The 27982-nt window shown below is 40.4% G+C and overlaps 2 protein-coding genes across 5 annotated transcripts; both read left to right on the plus strand.

The window, feature by feature from the left end:
• The first annotated feature begins 8756 nt into the window (after positions 1-8756).
• HMCES (5-hydroxymethylcytosine binding, ES cell specific) lies at positions 8757-22729 on the plus strand. Of its 4 annotated transcripts, none has more exons than XM_074283739.1 (7): positions 8757-8952; positions 11747-11952; positions 15027-15170; positions 17314-17433; positions 19966-20132; positions 20688-20874; positions 21506-22729. In XM_074283739.1, the coding sequence occupies exons 2-7, from the start codon at positions 11770-11772 to the stop codon at positions 21689-21691; spliced, it is 987 nt and encodes a 328-aa protein (XP_074139840.1). In that variant the 5' UTR covers positions 8757-8952; positions 11747-11769; the 3' UTR covers positions 21692-22729. The 4 variants fall into 4 exon arrangements, with proteins under 4 accessions (XP_074139840.1, XP_074139839.1, XP_074139841.1 ...); XM_074283738.1 differs by lacking the exon at positions 8757-8952 and adding an exon at positions 9339-9474; XM_074283740.1 differs by lacking the exon at positions 8757-8952 and adding an exon at positions 9376-9487.
• A 2539-nt stretch (positions 22730-25268) lies between these two features.
• LOC141551742 (histone H2A type 2-B-like) lies at positions 25269-27732 on the plus strand. The gene is made up of 2 exons (XM_074283742.1): positions 25269-25434; positions 27207-27732. The coding sequence occupies exon 2, from the start codon at positions 27225-27227 to the stop codon at positions 27603-27605; it is 381 nt and encodes a 126-aa protein (XP_074139843.1). The 5' UTR covers positions 25269-25434; positions 27207-27224; the 3' UTR covers positions 27606-27732.
• Positions 27733-27982: the final 250 nt, after the last annotated feature.

Below are 27982 nucleotides of genomic sequence, written 5' to 3' on the forward strand. Positions count from 1 at the left end.
ACAGCAGGCAGAACAGTTGCTTAGGGGACAGACCTTGAAGAAAGGAAAGTCTCAGATATTTCATGTTTCTATCTGGTTCCTAGACATCTTTTCCTTGCACAATATACTTTATTCTCAGGAAAATTCTAAAGGGGGTCTCTGTTTCTCTATAGGTTAGTGATAAAGTTTAAAAGTTTTACAATTTTGAAACTTAAGAGAATTTGTCTCTATACCATTGGCTGTTTCCATGCTTTTTAAAATTTTTATGAAGCAATTGGGGTTAAATGCCTTGCCCAGGGTCACACAGCCAAGAAATTTAAGTGTCTGAAGTCACATTCAAACTCAGTTCCTTCTGATTCTAGGGCTATTGCTTCTCCACCTAGCTGCCCCTGTTGTGTGTTTCTTTACCTAAATGCTGTACTTGATACAATGTTTGATAGGCCTTCACTTGTAAATATGTCTGGTTCTAGTGCTTTTTCTTGGGAAGCTCACTTAATGGCTTGTCCTGCCTTTTAAAATTATCAGATAGATACTTTAAAAATGGGAAAATACTTTCATTTTCTCTGCCATTATCAATATAATTTATGTGCAAAATCCAATTAATCCTTAATTAATAAAACCGTTATTATCAAAACATACTTAAAGCCTGAATTTCTATGATTTTGGAAGCCAGTAATATACATTTATATATAGTTTTTAGAGAAAACAGTTTAATCCTGTTGCTTTTTCCAACATTTACTATTCTGTTAAATTAGAAAACATTTACATTATATCTTTATCTTATTATCTTGTCTAATCATTTTCCTCTGTCGAGGATATGGCATCCCTATATTATAATTTAATTATAAATATAGGATAAAATTGTAAAATGTTCATACTTTAATCCTATTGTAATAACTCGTAGATGTTTCAGTTTCAATCTATTATTTAACAGATTTAGCATTGTACTTACAAAACTTCTTGATTATAGAATTTTGCTATTAAAGGAAAAACAGAAACATAATTATGGAGAAACACTCCCTTAGATCTATTAGGAAAAAAAAAAAACAATGATTGTAAGTGGGGTTAAGTCAAGAAGGCATGAGTTTAAATGTGGCTTCATACACTTAACATTTATTTAACTTATTTAACAGCTAGTAAGTTGTGGAATCCTGAGCAAGTTACTTAACCCCAGTGGGGGGAGGGGAAATTACCCATATTCTGGGACTTCAGATTTACAATAAATACCTAATCACCAATATGTTGAGGCCACATCTTATGCATCTTCATAATAGTCACTTTTTTCAAGAGAAAATCTGCTATTATAATAAATATTATTACAGGTAGTAGTCAAAATAGTATTGTTATTATTATCTGTTTATAACTAAACACATCTCATTAAACATTTAACAGTTTTCAAACCTCCAATTACATCCTTTTATTTTTTTATTTTTTTTCCTGAGGCAAGTTAAGTGACTTGCTCAGGGTCACATAGCTAGGAAGTGTGAAGTGTTAAGTGTCTGAGACCAGATTTGAACTCGGGTCCTTGTGAATTCAAGGCTGGTGCTCTATCCACTGAGCCACTTAGCTGCCCCTAATTATATCCTTTTAAAAGCCCAATTCATGTGGGATAACATTCAAATTAAAAACTACTTTATCTAACAGCATTTTTGTTTTATAATGGTCTCACATTTTATAACAAAAATTTATAAATACAATTTAGAAATACAATAACATAAAAAATAAATTTCAGGTGATAGCAATGTCCAAAGTATCATTTATAAAAATCATTGATGTTATTACTGTGTGGGATGTAGAAGACCCTTACCCAAAATGACTACTCAGAGATCGCTCAAAGTAGAAAGCAGAAAGGTTGTTTATTAATCTTCATAAGGATGAGCAGTTCTACCACAAGATAAGGGAAAGAGAAAGCTCGAGGTAAGAGGGCTAAAGAAGTAGTAAAGATCTACACCTTTTATACAAGAGATTACATCACAGTTAAGAGAGCATTGAGAAGAGGGGGAGGCCTCTAATTGGTTGTTGCTATCCGGAGAAATTGGAATGGAAGGTTTCTGTTTCCCCAAAATCACCTGATTTCTAGGAAATAGAAAATCAGGCCTTCAGGCTTTAGATAATCAAGCAGACAGTGTTTAAACTAATAGTCTAAATATTGATAAATGTCAAATACTGATAAATGTCATCAGCTCAGGTTAAGTAACTATGTTTATAGCTGGCCAAGGCTCAAGTAAATATGGGCCTGCACATACAATATTTATGCAGGTCATAGGGGAAACACAGAAATAATGAAAATAAAATACAGAAAAAGAATTCACACATTCCTATAAGTTCTTCACCTTATCTCTCTATTCCATACATTACCTTTTAAAAGGTATTTTAAAACCACTTCAAATGTATCAAATATGGGACAATTATATTCAATTGGAAAAATAATAATGTAATGCTTGTCACTGTATTAAGCACTTTACAAGTATATCATTTTGATATAACAACATTCATCATTATCTTTCTCTTTACATATCAGAAAACCGGATACAATAACGTCATAAATTACACAGCCAATACATTTCTGCAACTGGAATAGAGAAGGGTGAGATTACTCACTGGCAGAGGCTGTCTTGTTCCCCATCTCTTTTCTTTTCTAACCCAGACTATCAGGTCTATTTGTTTTTCCTCTACTTCTGTTAATAAAACTATTTTTACTTTCATTTCCTAGTTGTACATTTCAATTTTAAAATTCAGTTTTATTATTAAATTCTTTCCTAATCAATTATTCCCTGCTTCAGGAATAAATAGCAATTGTTCAATTAATAAACTTTTAATTTAGGTTCAAATATGGATACTGAAAACTGCTCTACTTTTACTCCTGAAACTAAGTTTCTGAGTGGAAAATCGTAATTTTTTTTTTAATCCAGTGTCCTCTAAAAGACCATCTCTTTCTCCCATGGTCCTACCTTTAAATTATCAAGCCCCTGACCTCCCTGTTCCTCATCAAAAGTTATGAGAGGGGCTACTTTTCCTTCCTCTTTTAATTTGAAGAGGAGAATTCCTTCTTGAAATGTCCAAATTTTCCACAATAAAAACTCTGCTTGAGTTAGAGGAATTATAATTGGGACTATCTCCTCCTACTCCCATCCATTCTCCTTTCAAAAGCCCTTCTCTTTTTCCCTTTCCTTTTCCACTTTCAATCCTACCTATCTAATCTCCTTTTTACTCCTTTTTGAGTTTAAACCCATTTTGTTAAAAAAAAAAAAAAAAAAAAAAAAAAAAGACTAATTATTACAGATCATTTCTATGTAACTACCTTATAGATTCCCAGTGAATCCATTCCTTGTTTGGGAACTATATAACCCAAACAAACTCTTTCTCTAGGATTGATGAATTTGCTCACAAAATGGTTTTAAGAAACCTGGCAAGTTTACAAATCCTAAAGAAAGGGGTTGAGCTTGCTGCTCTTGTCTGTTCATCCTAATTATTCTTGTTCTGACCTCCCACCCTACTCACATTCTGTGAATCAGAGAAGGAAGCAGTACAGCCTCAGATCTCAAAGCAAAATGCTCTAAAATGCCAAATCAATTCAAATAAGGTTTTCTCCCCCCTTAAATGCATAAATACATTATCAATTTTGGGTGTAGAATAATAACAATAACTCCAAATAATTTAGTTAACAATCTTGCAATTTTCATAATAGCCAAATTGTTTTAGCTGTAACTTCTTAATTCACAAAGGTGAAAATACCCAAATCTCTAACCTGAATTTATATTATAAAACATGAGTTTCTCTGTTGTGTTAGGGAAAAAACATAACAATTCTTATTATATATATTATTATATATAATATACACATTATATACACACACACATATTTCCACATTTATCATGTTGTACAAGAAAAATCAGATCAAAAAGAAAAAAATGAGAAAGAAAAATAGCAAGCAAGCAAACAACAAAAAAGGTGAAAATATTATATTGGGGTCCACATTCAGTACATATAGTCCTCTTTCTGGATTCGGGTGGCTCTATCAAGTCTATTGGAATTAGCCTAAATCACTGCTTTATTGAAAAGAGCTAATTTTATCAGAGTTGATCATCACATAATCTTGTTGCTGTGCACAGACATCACAGTTCCTATAAGTCTCTCCAGGCCTTTCTGAAATCATGCTGCTGGTTATTTCTTACAGAACAATAATATTCCATAACATTCATATACCATAACTTATTCAGCCATTTTTCAACTGATGGGCATCCACACAGTTTCCAGTTCCTTATCACTACAAAAAGAGTTACTACAAACATTTTTGCACATATAGGTTGTTTTCCCTTTTTATGATCTCTTTGGGATACAAACCTAGTAATGGCACTGCTGGGTCAAATGGTATGCACAGTTTGATAGCTCTTTGGCCATAGCTCCAAATAATGTTTGGATGAGTTCACAACTCCACCAACAGTGTATTAGTGTCCCAGTTTTCCCACATTCCCTCCAAAATTTATCTTTATCTTTTCCTGTTATCTTAGCCAAACTGAAAGGAGTGGAGTGCTAGCTCAGAGCTGAATATGACAATTCTTAAAATTGAGATACAACATAATCCATTACAAAAATGGATGAATTTTATGTAATTTACAATCAAGTTTCCCATTTTAACACGTCAATTTTAAAAGTTAAATTAAAATTAATCAGTTAATTTGTAAAATTCTACTATTCTAACTAGATGTTCCATTGAAAAAAATTACCTTTTGGTTGTTTCCTAGTTTCTTTTTGTGAGCCAGGAAAGAGTTAAGTGCCAGTTTTTACTTCAATATGCAGGCTATCACCTTGAATTTTTTGTTTTTACTGACACAGTCCCACAAGCCTGACTAATTTGATTTATCAAGCCTGATAATGTAGTTACAGACTACTTGCTGGGCAGAGTTTTTAAAAATGACAGCATACTGCTTTTGTTTTCCTAAGTGTCCAAATTTTCAAATTCCTTTCAGCCTTCTCTTTTCATTCTTTTTTCATTCTCTTTTTGAATTGAAGAGAATCTTCAATTCTCTTTTCATTCCTACATGCCCAAAGCCTCTCACTCACCCTTACACACATATATTCCCCTAGTGGACCCTAATCAAAGTCCCTGTAAAACTACACATTCCATTTCCATCCCATTCTGATCTGACACTTCTACCCTCTTCCACTTAGTTCCGTCAACACATCTCAAATAATACTTACTATACTGAGCACACCTTTATCTCTCTTTCCCATTCATCAGTCCTGGAAATCAAGGAAGGCGTGGGGTGATGGACTTAGAGAGAAAGAGAAACTGTCCTCCACTCTGATTCAGAACAGCTCTTACCAACTTCTTTTTATACTAACCTGTTTCGTCCATTGTAACTTAGCTGAGAGGAAGAGAAGTTCAGGGAAACATAAAGATGAGTCTGGACACACACACATAGAAAAAAAAAATGCAAAGAGAGACAGAGACTGAAAGAGACAGAGACAGAAAGAGAATAAAAAGCATGTGCATTTTAAATCTCTTCTCTTTCTAGTACAGGTGGTACCTTCTTGGTATTTCAATATATTTCTTCCAACATCCTCCTTTTCAAGAACTCTTCTGGAAGAATGTTTCTCACAGAATTTTCTTTCTCTTTTCTGATGCCTTGTTTTTCTAATTCTCCATCCTACTCCTTCTTCCCTAGAGTTTCTTGAGAGTATTCTATTTAATAAACCTGACAGGTTTTCCTGTGAGGATCTGTTCTACACTCCCATGCATTTATCTTCCACAGTCCTGTGATCCCACATCACCCTGATATTTACTCAACTGTAGATTTTGCAGAATTTTCACCCTTTCCCCCCACAAGATAAATACTTAAGTCCAATTGTCTTTGCCTTGGCATGTATACAAGCTTATGCAATGGCTATGGTCTTTTGTGCCTTTTCCAATTTTCAATTCACCCCTCCTTTTCAATCAATCTAAGGTCCCTGCACTCAGACACTAGAAGTGCTTATCCTCAATCCATAGCCTATTGAAATCAATAGGGTGCATTTCTTCAACCTTTGGTGGTGATCAGTCTTGATGCTTGGATCCTGGACGAGCCCCCAAAATTGTGCAAAATAAACCTCTTGAACTCAGAAAGAGGTGAAGTCAAAGTCTGTTTTATTACACATATGCAGAAGCGGGTGTGTCTTATTATAGAATAGGCACTCAGTAGGAGAGAGGAGGATCAAATGCTATAGCCCTATTCCTGCCTGCAACATTCCTCCTATTTTCTATTTTCTAGGTATTCCAGGAGGTACAACTTCCTTCTCCTTCTTCTATATACTTATCCCTAGTTATGTTCCCCCACCCAACATATATATTGCATGAAGTTAATATTCATAAAGCACTTAAGCATGTGTGCTATAACTAAGCTACAAACTTAACCCTACTTTCCTGTCTTCATGATCCTCAGGTAGTTTAGTCTAGTGTTAATTATAAATTGAAGATATAATATTTACAACAGGATGCTTTCTTCACAAGATGTTTCTCTTGCATATTTCTGTAGAAGCACAAGGTCTCATATCTCACACCTCTTTTCTTATAACTTACTCTCCCACAGAAAGCTTAAGGTGGTAATTAGTAAAATCAATAAATCTTTTCCAGTGTTCTAACTAAATTTTTAGAAATTTTTCTGGCTGACTGCATTTTAAATCTTTCAAGGTAATAGAATCTAACTAACACAAATATACTGTAGACATTCTGTGGAGACAAAGATACAAATACAAACAACAGAGTACAAAATTAAAATACCAAATACATAAGCAATTCTTATGCAAATTCGATTTATGCATGCATAAAATAAAACTACAATTTATAGCCAGACATGCATTTATAAAAGAAGAGGTGCATGCAAATGCCAATTTGTATGCAAAAACAGTCCTTAGCAAAGTGATCATGATCAAGAAAAGGGGACCTGGAGAATTCCTCACAAAGAAAGTTTTTTATTTCAGACTAAATTTATGTTTTTGTAACTTTCAATCATAGCTCTTACTTCTTCCCTCTGGGGACAAGCATAATTGCCCAATTCCTCTTTTAGGTGACAGCCCTTTTTGCAATCAAAGATTCTAACATTCTAAATCTCTAAACCATCTATTTTCCAGATTAATCATTTCTAACTCTTGTCAAATGATCCTCAAGTGGCACGATCTTGTAGAAAATAATGGCTGGAAATGTTGCTTCTGCATCAAGGGTTGGGGGCGGGGGAACACACCATATAACCTATTTGTAACCTTCTATGATCAAGCAAGGTGAATGTCAATGGAAGATGTAATTGGGATGAAGACTCATGCTCATGTAGAGGAATTAAGCGCTCTGGATTGGCTGTAACCTTTGTAGTACCGAGGGAATCAGGGAAAGGAATTGCTTTTCAGGACAGATACAAAAGTAAGACTTTGGCATTTTAAGAGTGTGCTTGTTTGGGACAACCATTCTTGCATGTTCATGAATAAAAATCTTTTTCATCAGTAAGTCTGCAGAGTTCTTGGTAAGAAGCTTGTCTCTTATAATATTAAGGTCATCCATCATGGCCATCTTCATTCCAGACATTGTTTGTCAGTGTATTTCCTAAAATGTGACACCTGAACACAATAATCCAGGTATGATCTGACCAGGGCAAATAAAGCAGAACTATTCCCTCCCTGGTCTTGTGCACTAACTTTTTGTCAAACTAAACCTGAGATTTCATTGTACCCCAATGAAGATATTCCCTTTTTCCAATGCTGATGGTCAAGTATTCCTTGTTAGTAATTAGATGATTGTCTTTTTTTTTTTTTTAAGAGTTGTCTTGTAATTATTGAGAAGTTCAGTAACTTGCTTAGAGATGTGTGTAGCAAGCCAGACTTTAACTCACCTTTCTGGTATAAGGCTGGCTCTCTCCACCCACTCCTCTCTTCTAATTGCCTCAATTTTACATTAGCTCATTTACTATCAGATTATACCATTAGCGACTGTTACGGATTTTGCAGTCCATTAAAACTCCCAGACACAGAAAAATGGTTAACTAGCTACTTGTGAGATTGATTATTTGTAAGACTTTAAACTTAAACTTCAATTTGGCTCACCTTTCTATTCTGCTCATCTATTTGGATTGTGATGATCATACCATATATTAGATCCCCTTTTATTTCTGAATCATCTGAAAACCCATAAGGATGTCATGAATATTCATTTAGGTAATTAATTTTAAAAATGCTAAACAGAACAAACACCTGTCCCTGGGGCCCTTCACTAATGACCTTCCTATTTTAATTCTAATCATTAACAACTATTTGGTTATCCACTCATTCAGCTAGTTCCAAACCCACCTAAGTACTGTAAAGTACATCATTTGAATATCATCACCAAGAATATCACTTGAAAAACTTTGTTAAATGTGGGTAAATTATATATATCACACCCTGCTTTGAACAGTTTCATCATCAAAAAACAAAACAAAACAAAAAAGAAAAAAACAAAACAACAAAGGAAATGAGGTTAGTCTGATGCTACAGCCTAAAACCTGAATCTGGTGATACCAGACTTCCCCTTCCAGGTCTTAAGCAGAAACCTCTGTGGAACTCATTGGCCAGTAAGGAAGTTGCTGCACGTGGACATTTGACTAATTGGTTTGGAAGTTCCTGGTGCTCAGCTAATCATGTTAAGTGCTGCTGAAAAATTAAAAAATATATATATATACAAGTACGAGCAGAACTGATGCTGCATCAAAAAGGACAAAGCTAGCCAATGCCTGTGCTGCCGTTACTATGGTTACTGAGCTCCAGAGTTTCCCAGAATCCTTTTCGTCTCTGAGCGAGGGAGCAGGATCATCCATTTGGAGCAATCAAGGATCTCGGTCCAGCCCTTCCCTTGTCAGGGAAATCCGGATCCCCGTACCTCGAAGGGATCAGCCCGGCTCCCCTTTTCTGTTCCGCACCGCTCTGGCCCTAGCCGAGAGGACCATCTCATTCCTGGCGGATTGTGGCCTGGTAAAGGGGGGAGCAGCGGGGGGGGGGGGGGAGGGGGAACGGGCGCAGGCTAGGGAGGACAGGGAGCGCCTCCCCCCACCCTTGTCCTCCCCGCCCCCACTCCTTGTCCTCCCCTCCCCCACTCTTTCTTATCCTCCTCTTCCCCTTCCATTCTTCTTTTTCTCCTCCTTCCTTCCCCTGCTCCGTTGGGTTCCCCTTTCCCCTTTTCCCCCCCTTCCGTCGTCTCCCCCTTGGCCCTCCCCCTCTTCCTTCGAGAGGTAGGCCGCAAAGCGGAACATGCGCAGCGAGGCGGAGAGGAACGTGACCGGGAGACAGGTGGCGGAACAGGGGGAGGGTAGGGTGCAGCACGTGACTGAGGGTGGGGAGAAGAGAGCGGAGCGCGGCGGGGGCGGGGCGAACCTCGTTTTCAACTCTGGGTGGAGGGGGTGGGGCTGTGCGTGGGAGGAGAGGCGAGAGGAGAAGAAGGGGGAGTCTCGGGGGTCCTGGCGCGCGCGCGGAGCGGAGAAGCGAAGGGAACGCGAGGTGAGGGGTCTCGGTGAGAGCTCCGGGCTTAATTGGGGAGGCGGAGCCCGGCGGGGAGCGGGGGCCTCCGCCGTATTCGGCGGGGAACCTTTTGTGGTGGAGGGGGGAGGGGCGAAGAAGGGCCGAACCGCCGCGGGGAGGGGGAGGGGCGCGCGCCCGAGCCTTTATCCAGCGCCTGCTGTGTGCAGGCTCTGTGCCTGAAGGATTTCTCCCTCTTTTCCCTCCGTCCGTGGGAGGCTCCGTGGGTGCTGTGATCCGCCTCGACTTATCGGGGAGAAAACTGAGGCAAGCAGAGACTAAGAAATTTGTCTTGGGTCTCACAGCTAATAAGCGTCTGAAGCGGGGTTTATTATCAGTAAATTTATTTATATAACCGGGCTCGTGTAGAAATTTCTCGAGTGAAAAGGGGTCTTTGGTGGAATAAATTTAAGAAGCCCATGTTAAGAGGAAGAGAAGATAAGACGGGGAGGGGGGGGCCGGAGGAGCCCCTGCCACAAGGGAGGGACCGAGGGAAAACCTTCGCTCTCGGAGGTAGCGGAACGAGAGCTCTAATGCTGGGTGGTGTTTCAGGGATGGCGAGCTCAGGGAAGGTAGAGGTGGAGTTTTCCCGCCCCCACTTTGCAAACAATTGACCTGGAGGCTGGAGAGTTCTGGATTCGAAGGCTACCAGTGACCCTCAGCTTGCTTCTTGCTCTATTTTCAAAATACACACAAAGATGATTTTTAAAATTAATTTTATAATTATAACATTTTTTTTGACAGTACATATGCATAGATAATTTTTTTTTTTACATTATCCCTTGTACTCCCTTCTGTTCTGAATTTTCCCCTCCTTCCCTCCACCCCTCCCCTAGATGGCAGGCATTCCCGTACATAGTAAATATCTTATGGTATATGCTTGGTTATAATATATATGTGCAGAACCGAATTTTGTTGTTGTTGCAAAGGAAGAATTGGATTCAGAAGGCAAAAATAACCTGGGGAGAAAAACAAAAAATGCTCACAGTTTACACTCATTTCCCAGTGTTCCTTTTCTGGGTGTAGCTGATTCTGTCCATCATTGATCAATTGGAATTGGATTAGCTCTTCTCTATGTCGAAGATATCCACTTCCATCAGCATACATCCTCGTACAGTATTGTTGTTGAAGTGTATAGTGATCTCCTGGTTCTGCTCATTTCACTCAGCATCAGTTGATGTAAGTCTCTCCAGGCCTCTCTGTATTCCTCCTGCTGGTCATTTCTTACAGAGCAATAATATTCCATAACCTTCATATACCATAATTTACCCAACCATTCTCCAGTTGATGGACATCCATTCATCTTCCAGTTTCTAGCCACTACAAAAAGAGCTGCCACAAACATTTTGGCACATACGGGTCTCTTTCCGCTCTTTAGTATTTCCTTGGGATATAAGCCCAGTAGTAGCGCTGCTGGGTCAAAGGATATGCACAGTTTGATAACTTTTTGGGCATAATTCCAGATTGCTCTCCAGAATGGCTGGATTCTTTCACAACTCCACCAACAATGTATCAGTGTCCCAGATTTTCCACATCCCCTCCAACATTCATCATTATTTGTTCCTGTCATCTTAGCCAATCTGACAGGTGTGTAGTGGTATCTCAGAGTTGTCTTAATTTGCATTTCTCTGATCAGTAGTGATTTGGAACACTCTTTCATGTGAGTGGAAATAGTTTCAATTTCATCATCTGAGAATTGTCTGTTCATATCCGCAAAGATGATTTTTAATATTCACGCTGGCAAAACCATGTGTCCCAAATCTTTTCTCCCTCCATTCCTCATCCAATATATGTTAAACACGTGAAATTCTTCTGTACAAATCTCCACTCTTCTCATGGACAGCATCTTTTTGATAGCAGTATTCCAGTCATGCTATTTGGCTACAAAACCTTCTACATTACAGTTTTTGAAGAAGCAGAATTTCAGATGACCCCAAAAAGCAACAGAGAGCCATATAGACTGCAGAAATGGCATAACATACAGTCACCCAGAAATTACATTATCCAAAAACGGGACGGGCCAGTCAGTTAGAAAGGCTGAGTGCTGCAGTGGCCTGTGGAACTATGGAAAGCCTTTTGTAGGTTTCATAGTGGGAACTGGACCAGGGTGACCCAGGAAAGGTGTTTGGAGGGGTTTCCACCTGCAACCCCAGAGAAGTGTGCATGCTACCTACCTCCAAGGACTGTGAGATGTCTGAGATATACAAATGTCTGCGATAATTTTACGTGATTTGACCTGTTCTTTGTTTTAAAGGGCTTTTCAAGCACTGCTAGAGGATGTGTGGCCGAACATCCTGCCACCTACCCGTAGAGACCATCAGGAGGGCATGTAGATACATTGACAGCTACGGACAAGAGCAGCTACCAGATTGGAAGGATGAACATAAGTACTTTCCCTCCTACAACAAGAGTCCCCAATCCAACAGCCCAGTGCTCGTATCTCGATTACATTTTGAAAAGGTAATTGCTTCTCCCCCCTTCCCCCTAGTTCTGTCTGGCATGTTAGATTTTATGATGTTCACTAGTTATGTTGTCTCATCCAGCTGACTTGGTTTAGAGATCTCAATTCAGAGTTCAGGCTTTCCCATATTAGAAAAGCCTTAGTCAGAAGCCAACAACTCACCAGTACCTGTACGTTAGAAGATAAATCAGTCAATATTTATTAAGTGCCTCCTGTGTGCCAGGCACTGTGCTAAATTCCAAACAATAGTAATAAGATGTATTTTCATTTAGATAGCTCATTCTTCATTTTGCATAGAACTTTTTTTTTGCTCTCATGTTTATTATTGTATTTGAATGTTTTGGAAGCAAATTTATATATCCAAAATCCTTTTTTTTTTTTTGTTTTTTTTTTTTGTTTTTTAATTTTATTTGGCATGTGTTGATTTGCGTTCAATCTCCATAATCCTTTTTATGGATGCAGATAGCATTTTCTGTCCAAAGTCTGTTGGGATTGCTTCAGCTCATTGAACCCCACTGGGAAGAAGAACCAAGTCTTTTATAGTTAATCGCACATTCTTGCTCTTATTGTGTACAAGGTATTCCTGGTTCTGCTTGTTTTGTTCAGCATCAGTTTATGTAAATCTTCCCAGGCCTTTCTAAAGTCAGCATGTTCATCATTTTTTGTAGAACAATGATATTAATTTGCCTTCATATACCACAGTTTATTTAGCCATTCCCTAATTGATGGGCAGCCACTCATTTTCCAATTCTTTGTTATCACAAAAATAAAGCTCTTTATTTTTAATATTTTTTGCATTTCATTATGATATATTAAATTAAAATAGGCAGCTCTAGCTCAGCATTCCAAAGTGTATTTATTTTACTTGTGGTTCTTGTGATCATTGTTTCTTGGGCCAGTTAAGAATTCTTTGATTTAAAAAAAAAAATTCTTTCATTTTTATTAGCACCTGAAGGATTTTGTGTGTGTGTGTGTGTGTGTGTATATATATACTGTAATACAATGATGTTTTAGGAGATAAATGCCAAATTATTATTCTGTGTCCCATAATGAACATGTGTTTAAAAAAATTCTAATTTTCTTTATTTGTAAAGAGTACACTCTCTTATTTGAATGGTATTGCAAAGTAATTTTACTTCATCTAATTTAGAAGTCATTTTATTAAGTCCATTTAAAAAGTTGAAACATTTTATCTTGACATGAGCTATTTTCCAATAAGCTTTTTGAAGACATCAAGCCCTTTTACAATAAACCCTTAAGAGAATTGTTTTATGGTATTCTAGAAAAGGCATCAGTATATCAAATTTACATTTCAGGGTTACATTAATTCAACAAGATAAAATCTCAATATAATTCTTCCTACCTGGGCAGATTTACATGCTGCTCGGTTCCTAGCCTTATTTACTCTTTCTCTTGCTATTTTAATAAGAATACCAGGGGCAACCTTGAAGAAATATGTCATCAAACATTCTGTTTGAGGGAAACCTGAAGCATGGAATATTGGAGGCAGTTAAGGACAAATTATCCTGCTTTATGGGAGTGTTTTCTGGTTTTTTTTCGGACCAGTTCTCTGAGCTACCTACTCGATCTTTCTTTCAAATGTTTCTTAGCCTAATTGGTGCTGTGGGCAGAGCAGGCAGACTGCAGATAAAAGGGAAGAGCAATATTTGGTGGTTTGAACTTACCAATGCTAATCTTAGATTCCAACAAAAGAACATTGAGGTTTTACCATGAGCCTCTGTATGTTCCAGGTCACAAATGAAAGATCAGTAGGAATTGACTCACTTTGATTCATATTTTAAGCTTTTAATGTTTACTATTAAAAAAGAGGTTTGCAAAGCTTAGGGCAAAATTAAAAAAATTTTAAGGGTTCGGTAGCTCAAATCAGTAGGGGTAGGCACAGATTGCAATATTTGCATTTGAAACTCCTGTATTTGAAATCAGTTCCTCTTTTATTTACCTGCTGCACTGCCCACACAGCTGTTCATATCATATGCTCAAAAGGGGAAGTGAAAAAAAGTATTTTCAGTATTTGTACCTTATAGTTTAAAGAGTAGCCAATTTTATTTAGCTGTTTCCTATTTGGTATCTCCAATGATATAACAGCATTAATAGTCGACTAAGATTAGCCTAGTATAATGACATAGATAAAAGTGAAAGCTCATAATGTGTTCTGTGCATAGATTTATAGTGAGTTAGCACTCAGATCCCTGAACTATTTTAGTCATAGTGGAGTGATAATTTTATCTCACAAATGTGTTTGGAAGTCATTGCAGTTTGACATTGTGTACCTAGGGCTATTAGTTCATTGGAAAAATAATTCTGGGTGTGAGATATGAAAGGAAGAAGTAAGAAGCATCCTGAAGAGCTGGACCATTGTTGCTTCCTGTTTGTTTGATCCTAAGCTAGTCAAAGATTTAAAGGGCCTCTCAAGTGTCTAGAGTTATGGGAAGCCTATAAATGGGAAAGGTAGAGGAAATATCTTCCTGGGAGTTCCTTATACTGATGTAATCACAAAGATCCAATTAAAAATAAGAAAGGAATTTCTCAAAAGAAAAGCTATAACTCAGAGCAGGACATTTTGATATAATTGAAATTGACCATGCTGAAGTCTTAAGGCTTGGAAAAGGTCTTTATCAATTTTCTTAAAGATAACTAATGTAATCCTTGACTTATATAAGCACTTAAAAAAAACTTGTTGAATAATTAATTTTCTTCTTCCTTAAATCTTTATCATTAAATATTTACTTTCTATCTCTTCAGGAGACAAGCTTCCTTTTTGTTTTGTTTTGTTTGTTTTTAATAGTATTTTATTTTTTCAAATACATGTAAAAATAGTTTTCAATATTCATTTTTATAAAACTTTGTTCTCAAGTTTTCTCCTTTTTTCCTTCCTCCTTCTCAAGACAGCATCTGTGGCCAATTTAATTTTCCAGAGTTCTCAGTCATTTGTCCACTTTGTCTTTGTAATAGACAGTGTAAGTCAAGTAGAAGGAGAAATTACATTTGAGTTTCTTTCTGTTCCTCTTAGTTAAGAACCCTTTGATCACCCATGTGTTTATTTCTATGACAGGATGCTGATCCTTGTGATCGGGTAATTGCTGCAATGCGCTGGGGCTTGATCCCATCTTGGGTCAGAGAGTCTGATGCTTCAAAGATACAGTTCAATACTAGCAACTGTCGAAGTGAAACTATGATGGAGAGACGGTCATATAAGGTAAGGATGGCTTGCTTAGGGTAAGAAGAAAATCCTCTTCATCTTTGTGTGTTCAAAAGCCATCTGTGACATCTGTATGCCCCAGAAATTGAGAATTCATCTTTAAAAGGCCACAGTCATCATCCTTTTCTGATTGTTTTCATTAACAAAAGCCTTTTTCACATGTTAAAATAAACTAGGTCGTTTTCTGCCTGGTCTGTTGAAGAGACCACATTCCGTATATTCCATTCTTTTTTCCTTTTTTTCCCCTCTGATCCCATCTCCCTATTGCTCTAGATTAGAATCCATCTGTTAAAATCACTTTGTACACCATCTATTTACATCCACCATATTGTCTAAGTGATCTTATAATTAAATTTCTTTCAGAAATTTCTTTTTTCCTTCCCCTCTCCTTTCTCACTCCACTAGATGTCCTATACCCAATTTTATAAGTCTCATGTGTGTGATTGATTGAAAAATGTTGTGAAGCACCATCCTAGGATCCTTTGTAAAGTAGAAGCCAATGTATAATTGTAACCAAAAATATTTTTGAGCTTCTAAAAACCTTTTGGAATACAATTAGTGTGTATTTTAACAAGTTCCTTTTCTTTTCTTTTTTTTTTTTATTAATTTTATAATTATAATTTTTTTGACAGTACATATGCATGGGTAATTTTTTTTTACAAGATTATTCCTTGTATTCACTTTTAACAAGTTTCTTTAAGAAAATCTTGCTAATGTATGAAATGTTTTGTACCAATTATATTGCCCCAAATAAGGAGGTGTTTCTGAAATGGAGTATGTTGGAGTTAGTTTGTGGTTACCAGAATTTGTAATGGGGAGAGAGAAAGATATCTAGAGATATAACATATTAAACAAAGGTACTTAAAAGTAAAATTAAAAGGAGCTTCTTGAAAGCCAGTTAAGAGAATAAGAGAATATCATTGACTCAGAAAGGTATAGATTTGGGATTATACAAAAAAAGAAACTGAAATATCTCTATACTTTGAATTAGAATAGTCTACTGCCAGGCACATACCTCTAACACGGCAGTAACAGGAAATAACAAAACATATACAACAAAATATTTGTAACAGTACTTTTTATGGAAGCCAAGAACTACAAATAAAGTAGATGCCCATTGTTTGGGAAATGGCTAAACAAATTGCAGTATATGAGCATACTGGAGTATTACTCCAGTAATGACTGCAACAATGTCAATGGTTATAGCAACAGCAAAATAATTAACTGCAGGGATCAAGCTTATCACCAAAGGGGAGCCATGAGAAGATACCTCCCCCTGTTTCATTGCATAGGTAAGAAACTATGGGCACAAGATACTACATATAATTTATGATTTGTGTGATGTGTTATTTCATATTGTTTTTACAAATTAGGTTGTAATTTTTTTCTTTTCTTTTTTCAAATTTCTTTTTACAAATTTTCTTATTAAAAAGCATGGATGTAGGATGAAAGAAACAGTGAAAATATAAGTGATATAACAGTGACATCAATAAACATGTATTTTTTTTTAAGTTAACAAGCTGAAGAAGTGAATAAAAAAAAAGGGACCTTTTGTTAGGTGGGAACAGTAAGTTACCCTTGAGGGTTGGGAGTTCAGAGACAATAGTCCTTGGCTAGAGGGGAGATAGTAATGTTTTTAAGGTTAAATGCCCAGACCTTTTTGTTGCATAATCTAGTTCAATAGATATTCTCTTCTAACCAATATGATTCAATGAATTTAATGTAGCAGCAGTATTGTTTTCCTCTGAAGCATGTAGCATCAGTTTTTGGGCCTTGTGCTGCTGCTGTTCTTTACAGAGGTAGAAAGAAGGTTGATTATATGTCTTTGCTTCATGTAACATGAAAGAGGAAGGATCTTGGGGTAATGAGCATGTCACACTATGCTTCTGTTTCCATAAATCACAAAAATGGTTCATTAGTAGGATGTCAAAATGAAATGACAAAATGTTGGCATTGTTTTGGTTCAAGGATCAAGGATTCGTTGCATTAATTGGTGTAATAAAATTTGCTGGCTTCTATAGCATCAGTTTTTTCTACTCTGTATTAGTGATCATTCCTTCTTTGTGGGTAGGTCTGTTTTTCTCTTCTCTGACCTAACAATAACTTTGACATTAATACGTTTTATTTTGTCTTCTCTCAGATACCCCTGGAAAAGGGCAGGCGATGTGTGGTGCTAGCAGATGGGTTTTTTGAGTGGCAGCAGTTTCGGGGGGAAAAGCAACCTTATTTCATCTACTTCCCTCAAATTAAGACAGAACAGGTATACTCATTAGGAAACATTTATTAAATAGCTATAATTAATGTGGAATAGTACACTGGTTCTAGGTAACTGAAACAATTTAATAAAGTGGTCATTTTTCCTTTTATGGAGCTTATCTACTAAGATAATGCATTAATACTTAATATAATTTAACGTTTTATTTTTTTACTGTGAACTTAAGATGAACAAATTTGAACATTTCAGTGTATAGAAGGAGGTCAGAAAATTTTTTTTGTTACATAGTTTTAGTATATGTTAAATTCATACGAGAGTAGCAACATATCATTTCCAGTCTATGGTTCCTTAAGAATGTTCAATGTCTTCTCTATATTTATTAATGATTTTTGATGCCTTTTTTTTTTCATTTTTCTTTGCATCATCAACTTCTATCTTCTATCTTCTATCTTCTTTCATCTATCTTCCTCCCCCTCTACCATACAACATAGAAACCCTCCCTTGTAACAGATAAGTCAAGCAAAAGAAATCAACATGTGGACCATGACTGAAAAAAAATATATATCTTTTTGTATTTCAAGTCCATCACCTCTCTGACAAGAGAAGTGGAAGCATATTTCATCATTAGTCTTTTGACACAATAGCATATTAAAAAGAAATTGAACCAGACAGTTCAGCAGTATTTTGTTAACATACTCATAAAACTGACAATGCTTAGTTTTCTTTTTGAACTGTTGAATTTCAGATTCATATATTTAGTTTGCTTTCATTTTCTTTTGGGAGCATTTACTCTCCTTCAGGTGGTGTCATTTTCTATTTTGAATTTCCTGTTGTTGGGGGGAGGGTTTCGATACCCACTGTCAGTAACTCCTCTGTTATATAACAAGAAGGGTAACCTAACTTGTAGAAACTGAGACAATTGTATAGAAAGATGATATATCACAAACCTTACTGTAATGAATATCTCCAAAGCTCTCCTGGAATCTCTTGCCTGTTATTGGCAAGTCCTTTTTTACTTTTTTACTATTTTTTATCTTTATGTTTTATATTTCTTTTAAGAACTTATATATTGTATACTACAGTTACTTGTGCATGTAGCATTCCTCTTATCTGAGCAGCTATGATATTACATTTATCTTTGTATCTCCTCCCTTGGTTAACAAAACACTTTACATATTGTTGGTATTGGGTAAATGTTTGCTAAATTGAATCTTCTGTTTTACTTTATAGTCTCTGTTCAACAAGTGTTTGGGTACTTGCCTCTATGTATTACATAAGCAGACAAAAGTAATTTAGTATCATTTTTATAGTTAGCAGCTTTGAGGGTTTGCAACTTGCTCATATACTTGAAGTCATTACCAGAAGTGGGACTAAAATATTGGGTTTTTTATTTCCTCACTTCAGTGGTATTATTAGACTTATTATCAACATTGTGGCTGTTTTTCTTATTTGAAACAAATAAAATCACTGGTGCTCTGGCCTTACTATCTAATAGGACAGACTTTTTTTCCCCCAGAATCTTCTAATCAGACTAAAGACTCCACCTTAATGTCTTCAAGAATACTCAAAGACTAAAAGAAAAAATAGTTCAAAACATTGCCCATGCATCACTTAATTTGCTCAATTTTTTTTTCCTAGGATGTAGTATTGTAAACTGTAGGTTATGGATGATAATTCCATTTAAAATAATTAATAGTTAGGAAGCATCAAGGCTTATTCCTGTTAAAGTCACAATTTACTTTATGGTCATAGGGGCCCTTCCACTTAAATTCCTTTTTAGCTGCAAACTTGGTGATGCCTGTCTAGAGAAATTTTTGGCTTACTTCCTCTTCCAAAAAGGATGAGGATGGGCTGCTCATCCACCAAGATATCAGTATTGAACATTATTTGGGAAGCCATGTACCTTCCCTTTCCCAGTCCTCCTAATTGCCCCATTGTCCACCAGGCACTGGATGGCTGAAACATAGAAACCATCCCTTCCCTCTCCCCCTCCTCCAGCTCAAGGAGGTATCCCAGAGCCCCACTTCACCCTGACCCTGGAGTACATTCACCTCTTGTTCAGGGACTGTCTGCCCTGCCATTGCTTCTCAGGAACCTTCATCTGCCCTTTTGAACCTGAGTACCACCTGGCCTTTGCATTTTCCATGAACTGAACTCTCCTTTATATATTGTCTTCCCCAATTTGTCTTTTTCCTCCTTAAGAACAGTGATAATATTTTCTGTTTGCATTCATATGATGTTTGGCATATAGTAAATGCTTAATTAATGCTTTTATATTCCGTTGTCTTTTAATACATATTTACTATATGTGTACAAATAAGCATGACAGTCAAACTGAGTTTTCTACATTTATAATCTTGGGAATAAATATCCAGGGCTTTTAATTCTAAATATGAGCTCTTCTATGTATTATTATTATTATTACTAGTTATTATTTGTGGAAATAAAAGAATAAATGGAAAACAGACATGGGCTGAATTCTTCTGGAATGTTTCCCTTGTTTTAGTTTAAAGATTTTGTTTTTATGGACAGAAAGAAAAAGTATGGTTCTGGTATCTGCTTGTCTTTTGTTTCCAGTCATTCTTCAGCCGCTCAGTAGAAGAGGAAGTTTGGGATGACTGGAGGATGCTAACAATGGCTGGAATCTTTGACCGTTGGGAACCACCAAATGGAGGAGAGCCCCTCTACTCTTACACTATTATCACAGTGGATTCCTGCAAAGCTTTAAGTGACATTCATCACAGGCAAGTGAAAAGATACAATGAAGCATCTTCAGGTAGAGACCAAAAGTATCAGGGAGTTCTTTTTTTTCGTCTAGCCACAAGAGTCATCATTTAAAAAAAATTTTTTTCTGTTTTCTAAAGGGCTACAGAAAAAGAAAAAGGAAATAGAACTGGGAGTTGGGCTGGAGATCTAGTCCTGACTTCATCATTGATGCATTTTTGTGACATTGAACAATCTCTTTTCCTTTCTGGAGCTCATTTTATCTTTTCTGCTACGATGGTTAATGAAGTCATACTTGATTTAATAAGCAAGTTGCCTCACTACCTTCCATTTAGCATAAGCTAGAATTATTTACTTGATCCTTCTTTACAAATGCATTGATTTTCTGTAGTATCCTTTGAATTGACTGTTAATGTATTCATGTTGTCCATGCCATTAGACTTTGTTATAGCAAGTATTAAAATGTGGTTCATCTTTTTATTTTTTTTCCTTTCCCTTGCAAATATTTGAGTAGTTCTTTAAAAGATTCCATTGTCCTGTCTTCCCCTCTCTTTACCATTTGCCGTTCTGGTTAGGATGCCTGCTTTACTGGATGGTGAGGAAGCAATTGCTAAATGGCTGGATTTTGGTGAGGTCCCAATTCAGGAAGCTTTGAAGGTGATTCATCCTGTAGAGAATATTGAGTTCCATCCAGTTTCTACTGTGGTGAACAACTCCCTGAACAATACACCCCAGTGTCTTGAACCTGTTGAGATCGAGGAGGTAAGAGTAATTGAGCCTGAGAATAGGCAGCCATGTAAATATTGTATGTCAGAGTATTTTCATTTCAGAAATGTGCTCCTTTATTAGGAGCCCTCACTTTGTATAACCACCTAAAATTACTATATTTCTTATGAGTGGCACAGTACCCTTGTAAGTAGAGGCAAGGAGTAAGAATATTAGTTTATAATTCTGTCTTTATCCTGAAAATTAATAAAATAAGCTCTGAGCTAATGAAATTCAGTAAGAGGCCCAGAGTTAGGAATGTGAGGTCAGACAGGGATCTCAGAGATCTCAGGGGAGAGTGTCTCCAGAGTTTTAAGATTAGTGGGGATGAGGTTGCTATGGGTGGAGGTCAGAGGGCTTCTGGCCATTAGCCACCCAGGAGCAGAGTCTATGGCTTTTATGGAGTTAAGGTGAGAATGATGGCCAGAATCCAGTCAGCATTGTGAGGAGATGGCTAGGAGCTGATTGGAGAAATTGCTGACAAAGGAAAGATGATTTGAGTCAGGTGCAAGGTGCCGTTAACTAAGTCACTGCCAGGTGCCACAGATCCTCATCACCTCTGCTTAAGTGATGCTGTTTGGGCTGCATGGAGCACAGGATGTGACTGGGTTTTGCTTTGTCCTTGCAGATGCCCTACGTTAGTCCTAGCCGTCGGAAGATGTTGCCAAAATCTCCCCTAAAGGAAGACCCTGATCCTCCCAAAAGGTCCAGGGAGTCTGGGCGGAAGAGTCCTTCCAGGAGGGGCAGTGCAGAGTTAATGGAGCGGTGGCTGAACAAGTATGAAGCTGGCCAAAACAAGAGACCCAAGATTTAATACAGCAAACATAGGGAGCCTCCCTCTGTCGGCATAGAAGGGTGACGGAGATCTCCTTTAGCTCCCCTGATTTTTAACTCTTCCTTGTCAAGGTGTCTGCTCCAGGGTTTCCCATTTTGCAGCTTTTGTGCCCACCTCTTCTCCCTCTGTAGTCCAGGCGCTAAAAATGGCCATACTGGGCTAGGAAGAGCTTTTCTTGCTCTGATTGGTGTTCTTGCCCCCACAACTGCAACCTACTATGTGTATGTATTTTTTTATTTACAAAGTCAGGGTAGGAAAAAAGGCAACTGTTGAAACCAAATTTAACTCTTGAATTGTCTTAAATTTTGTTACATGGAATGCCTAATGTCTCTTTAATAAGGCCACTGTACTTGAAATTTTCTCCTGTTTTTCATCCTTTGGGTTTCATATTCAGCTATTTTCTTCAATTTGTTTATGTGAATTTGACAAAATGAGTGGCACAATGAGGTCATGAATTGTAGGCTTTCATGGTTGTGCATCCGGTGATGGGCGGAGCTTGATATAAAAATCTGTATCTCAGGAATGTGCAGTTAGTTTTTCAGTAGACTTATGGGACCAGAACCATTGTGTTTGTCTCTGAGGCATTAAGATATTTTATCTGTGCCCAGTAGGCTCCATGAAGCTTTCTGCTGATTCATTGGGACAAGGTTCAAGGGAGAAAAGTCATTCCCAATGAACCTGGTTCACAGAAGAGGGGCATTGTTTATGACACTCTCCTGAGATGAGGGTGGTGTAGGGTTAGGACTCTTACTGAGGGAAAGTGACAATTCAAAATTAGTTCATCAAGCTTGTGAGGTGTTTCTTTAATCTTTAGAGTGTTTTGGTTGGGACAGATTTTTACAGTTCTGAGTGTGATGTTGGAAGGGGAGCTATGAAGGAGGGTAGGAGTAACACTTGTTTTCCTGTCAGTGGTATTCCACTCAGCTTCTGAACAACTGAACATATCTGGGTGGGTTGCACTGTTCAGTCTCTATATGGAAATCAGTGATCTGGAAATAATAAAAGAAATTCTTGGTGGCTCCTTGTCAAGTTTTTTTTTTTTTTTTTTTAACTTTTTCTCTTTATGTGCTTAGCAAATACTATTACTTGACAATTATGTAACACGAGTCAGGACACCCACATTTATCCTAGTAGATGGCAGCTATCGTGTAAAGGCTATCAACAAATTGCCCTTTTATTCCTCAGTAACAGTAGGAAGAAATATATAGTACATGAGGAACACTGCCTTGAGTCACAGGACCTATGATCAGATGAAGGATTCTAAAAAGCATTGTATTATCTTTAAACCTGAGAAGGCACTAAATCTTTCTAGGCCTCTGTTTCTTCATCTGTAAAATGAAATTGTCTTAAATGCTTCTGAGGTCCCTTCCAACTCCACATCTGTGATCTTATAAAATGCAGCAAATATATTAAAAACTTCATAGACAAAAGACCCTTAGCCTTGTGCTATATATACCCTGGGCAATATTAAAAGCAAAAAAGGTCTCTGTGACAGAAGTTTATAGCCTTTTTTTTTTCTTATAGCTTTTTAAAGAAAAATAACAAATAACAAAATTTATTCACATCAGATTTCAATCTAATCAAAATTTAATCAGCCACTAAGATTCATTCAACTTACTTTCATTGTGTGCAAAACATAGTATTAGACATAGCTCTAGACTTTATGTAACTTGATCTATAATTTTTTCTCAATATACAACCCTACCCCCAAAAGAATCTTTTCTGTTACTAAGAAGTCAAGCCAATTGACAAAGTTAATCACATCTGTCACTTGGTGTCCAATGTTGTAACATTTGTTCAATCATTTCCAACTCTTCATGACTTTGTGTTACATTCTGCAGTTCATTTTACAGATGAGGAAACTGAGGAAAACAGAGTTAAGTGACTTGTCCAGGATCACAAAGCTAGTAAATAAGTGTCTGAGGCTGGACTTAAGCTCAGGAAGATGATATTCTGACTGCATTCCATGAACTCTATCCACTTACATGTAACCTGTAAACATTAGGTATTCATCACCTTAAGGATCTAATCTTAGTAATTGTATTTACATTGTCAGTTGTCTTATTCTTATTTAGACTTTCGTAGTTATTTAATGCATTTTTTTTAGGTTCTATTCACTGTTCAGTTCTTACAGGACAACATTTTTCTTTTTTTCCTGAAATCCCCAGTGAAGGTAACTGGTTAATCCAGTGGCCTCTTATTAAAGACCTTGTATGTGTCAGGAACTGTGCTAAACTCTTATCATTATCTTATTTGATTTTTCTGTAGTTTTGACACTTTGGAGCACTTCCTGGATATATTTTTGTCTTCCATGACACTGCTTTATCCTGGTTCTCTGACTGAAACACTCCCATTACCCAATACCAGTAAATACCACTTTTTCTCTACACTTTCTTGGTGATCTCATCTGTTTAATTTATGTCATTGGGGAAATGTGTGAGGAAAAAAAGATGGGCTGGTCACACACTGAAAGCAAAAGCGGTCTATTAATAGTCTGTCAATATTGTGAAACTGAAATAGGCCCTCAGATTCTGTTCTGCATCTTATCCAGACCAAGGAGACCACATAGATTCATATTGTTTTGAGTAGGTCAATTTCTGTAATCCTAATCTTTTTGCAAAATTTATCCCAAATTACCACATGCTCTTGTGACATCTCCACTTGGATGTCCCCATGGGGTTTTCAACTATGCCTAAAACAAAGATCTTCATGTCCAGAGCAGCACCTTCTCTACACAGTCCCGTTTCTGTTGAAAGCACCTCTTTCCAAGGTCTGAATCCCCAGATATTCCATACTTCCCTCACTCTAAGGCCACCAATCCCTTCTGAAATCTTTGCTAGCAACTGAGGCAAGTGATTGCAATTGGCCACCAATAGGTCCCACGCTAAGCCCCATTTGGTCATTGGGTCCTATCAAACTCAGATTGAGTGTAAACAGCCTGAATTTCTGCTTTAGCCAGAAACCCCAAGGGTCTTCCCTTCCCAGATTCATTAAGGTTTTTTTGTTGTTCCTTTTTTGACTAGGTGAAAGAGGAGATTCTTTGCCTCAAATCCTACCTAGCTTTAATCACTGATTGGGTGCAGCCTCAGTCAAACTGAGTTTTAAAAGACCATGGTTTCCCATTGCAACCAGGGCCATCTCTAGTCTCCCTGATCTGGATCTGGCCACTGGACCCAGAAGGCCCCAGAGGGGAAAGTGAGGCAAGTGACCTTGCCCAGCTCTCCTTCCTTTAAATCCAACTCGATTGCCAGTCATGGCGTCACCTCCTTGATGTCCTGGCTCTCTTGGAGAAGGAAAGACAGGCAACTGAACCAGATTGGTAAATTTTTGTGAGTGCTTTTGGGGAGAGCCCCGCCCTCATCTTCTCCTTGGCCTTCCTGTGGGCCCCAGCTAAAACGCGACCTTCTTTAGGGAGCTTTGCCCGATCCCTCTTAATCCCAAAGAGATGCTTCTCTTTGGGGATTATTTCTCATTTAGCCTCGTTTGCACGTTGTCTCCGGTCCAGTGAATTGAAAGGCAGGAATCGCCTTTCACCCTTCTCTCCCCAGCACTTTGCAGTGCCCTGCGCAGAGCAGGCACTCATTGCTTGGCTGAAAAGGGGCACTGGGCCGGAGACTTTGCCGGGCCCTCTCCCAAGCAGCGTGACTATCGTGGGGACATCCTTTGGCCTTTGTAAACCGACAACCCGATCATCGTCTTTCGAGGAATCTCACCCCACACAGGTGACTACCGTTCGGGGGTAACCAGAGAAGGTGCCCCCCTAGGAGAAAAGGGGGGTACCGGCGTCGGCTGGGGCCACCTTCTGTGCCCCCTGTCCCAGGTCGGATGGGTGATGTTGCTACTGTAGCTGGGGAGAACTCTTCGCTAGGTACGGCCTTTCTCACCCTTCCCTTAGAGAAAAAGACTACCTAGACTGGGACAGTGGGTACGCCTCGGCGTTTAAATTGGCTGCGAGACGAACCAGAGCGGAGGGGACCTCCAGATCCCCGCTCGAAGCTTACCACTGTGACAGCCCGGGGTGGGGGCGGGGCTCCCGGGCCTGGATAAGGCTCTCCTGTAGGCTCCTGCGCTGTGGGGAGCTCTGGGCTGCCGAACTGCGGGGGCTCTGGGCTACCGAACTGTGGGGGCTCTGGGCTACCGAACTGCGGGGGCTCTGAGCTACCGAACTGCGGGGGGCTGCAGGGAGCTCTGGGCTGCCGAACTGCGGGGGCTCTGGGCTACCGAACTGTGGGGGCTCTGGGCTACCGAACTGCGGGGGCTCTGAGCTACCGAACTGCGGGGGGCTGCAGGGAGCTCTGGGCTACCGAACTGCGGGGGCTCTGGGCTACCGAACTGCGGGGGGCTGCAGGGAGCTCTGGGCTGCCGAGCTGAGGGGGCTCTGGGCTGCCGAGCTGCGGGGGCTCTGGGCTACCGAACTGCGGGGGGCTGCAGGGAGCTCTGGGCTGCCGAGCTGAGGGGGCTCGGGGCTGCCGAGCTGCGGGGGGCTGCAGGGAGCTCTGAGCTGCCGAGCTGCGGGGGGCTGCAGGGAGCTCTGAGCTGCCGAGCTGAGGGGGCTCGGGGCTGCCGAGCTGCGGGGGGCTGCAGGGAGCTCTGGGCTGCCGAGCTGCGGGGGGCTGCAGGGAGCTCTGAGCTGCCGAGCTGAGGGGGCTCGGGGCTGCCGAGCTGCGGGGGGCTGCAGGGAGCTCTGGGCTGCCGAGCTGCGGGGGCTGCGGGGGCTCGGGGCTGCCGAACTACTTTGGCTCTGGCCTCCCCCTGCGCAGGCTTGCTCGGGGCGGGAGAGGACTACAGACGGACCAGCACCTTCCCGAACTTCTAAAGGAAGGGGGCGGGATGCTCCAAGCAGGGAGGTCCCAGTAGAGCAGGCGGGGAAGCTGTTTGGAGTTTTGCCGGGTTCTGCTGGCGTTCTCCGAACCTCCAAGCAGCAGGGGATGAAACTCGCCGAGGAGCGCCCCTGCACCCTGGGGAAAGACTTGCTTACAGAGCCTGCTGTCTTCCCACATCCTGCTCCCTCCCCCCCTCCCCCCCCCCCCGTCTCCGAGCATCCCGTGCCCCCTTCTCTCGGGTCATCCATCAGCTCGGGCTCCTGCCCCGCTCTAGCCGCTGCTCCATTCGCTCAATGACCAAACTGGAGCCCAATAAGCACGAGAGAAACCCGAGGCCGTTCTCCGAAGCCGGGGCGAGTGTGCTCGCAGGCCTATGCAAATCGCGGATCGGAAGACGCTCCAATCGGAGCGCAGCTCGGAACCCGTGGCGGCCAATGGGAAGTGAGAAGCGGCCGGGTCTTTATTTATATTTGCCAGCCCCGCCCAGGCTCTGCCAGCTCTTCCCCGGCGCCGTCGCTCCCGCCGCGGGCGTGCAGCTCTCTGCCCAGCGGCCTCTGCAGCTCCCGGGCGCGGAGCGAGGGAGGCGGCGCGGCGAGTCCCGGAGGAGCAGGAGGCTCCGGCGCGCGGAGCCCGGGCCTCGCCGCTGACCGCGGCGCCTTGTCCCTTCGCAGGTCGTCTCTCCTCCCGCCATGTCCGGCCGAGGGAAGTCGGGAGGCAAAGTCCGGGCCAAGGCCAAGTCGCGCTCGTCCCGCGCGGGGCTGCAGTTCCCCGTGGGCCGCGTCCACCGCCTTCTGCGCAAGGGCAACTACGCGGAGCGCGTGGGGGCGGGCGCGCCGGTGTACCTGGCGGCGGTGCTGGAGTACCTGTCGGCCGAGATCCTGGAGCTGGCGGGCAACGCGGCCCGCGACAACAAGAAGACGCGCATCATCCCGAGGCACCTGCAGCTCGCCATCCGCAACGACGAGGAGCTCAACAAGCTGCTGGGCGGAGTGACCATCGCCCAGGGCGGCGTCCTGCCCAACATCCAGGCCGTGCTGCTGCCCAAGAAGACCCAGAGCTCCAAGAAGTGAGGCGCCGCCCTCGGGGGGAGCGCAGCTGGGGGCGGGAGCTCGGCGCGCCGGGGACCGGAGCTGTCTGCATCCATCCGGCCCTGGGCCCAGCCGGGAGGAGCGGGCGAGGGGCGTCCCTTTCGCAGGGGCGGCCGGGGTGGGCTGTGGCTTGAGACTGCGTCTAGAAGGCTGGACTGTGTTCTCCGGTGCGCTCCTGGGAAGCGCCCCCCGATGCAGCGCTAGGGGCTGCGGGGCCAAGATGTCTCCCTGTGCTACCTTGGGGCGTAGATGCCCTTTCCCCTGTAGATGAGCTCGCCCCGGAGCTGACCCACGAAGTGCACCTGAGGGGACCGGGTTAGGAGCGGACTAGACGGGATGCGAGAGGTGACCCCTCTCCT

The sequence above is a fragment of the Sminthopsis crassicaudata genome, chromosome 1 (genome assembly GCF_048593235.1).
Source record: "Sminthopsis crassicaudata isolate SCR6 chromosome 1, ASM4859323v1, whole genome shotgun sequence".
NCBI classification, from domain to species: Eukaryota; Metazoa; Chordata; class Mammalia; order Dasyuromorphia; family Dasyuridae; genus Sminthopsis; species Sminthopsis crassicaudata.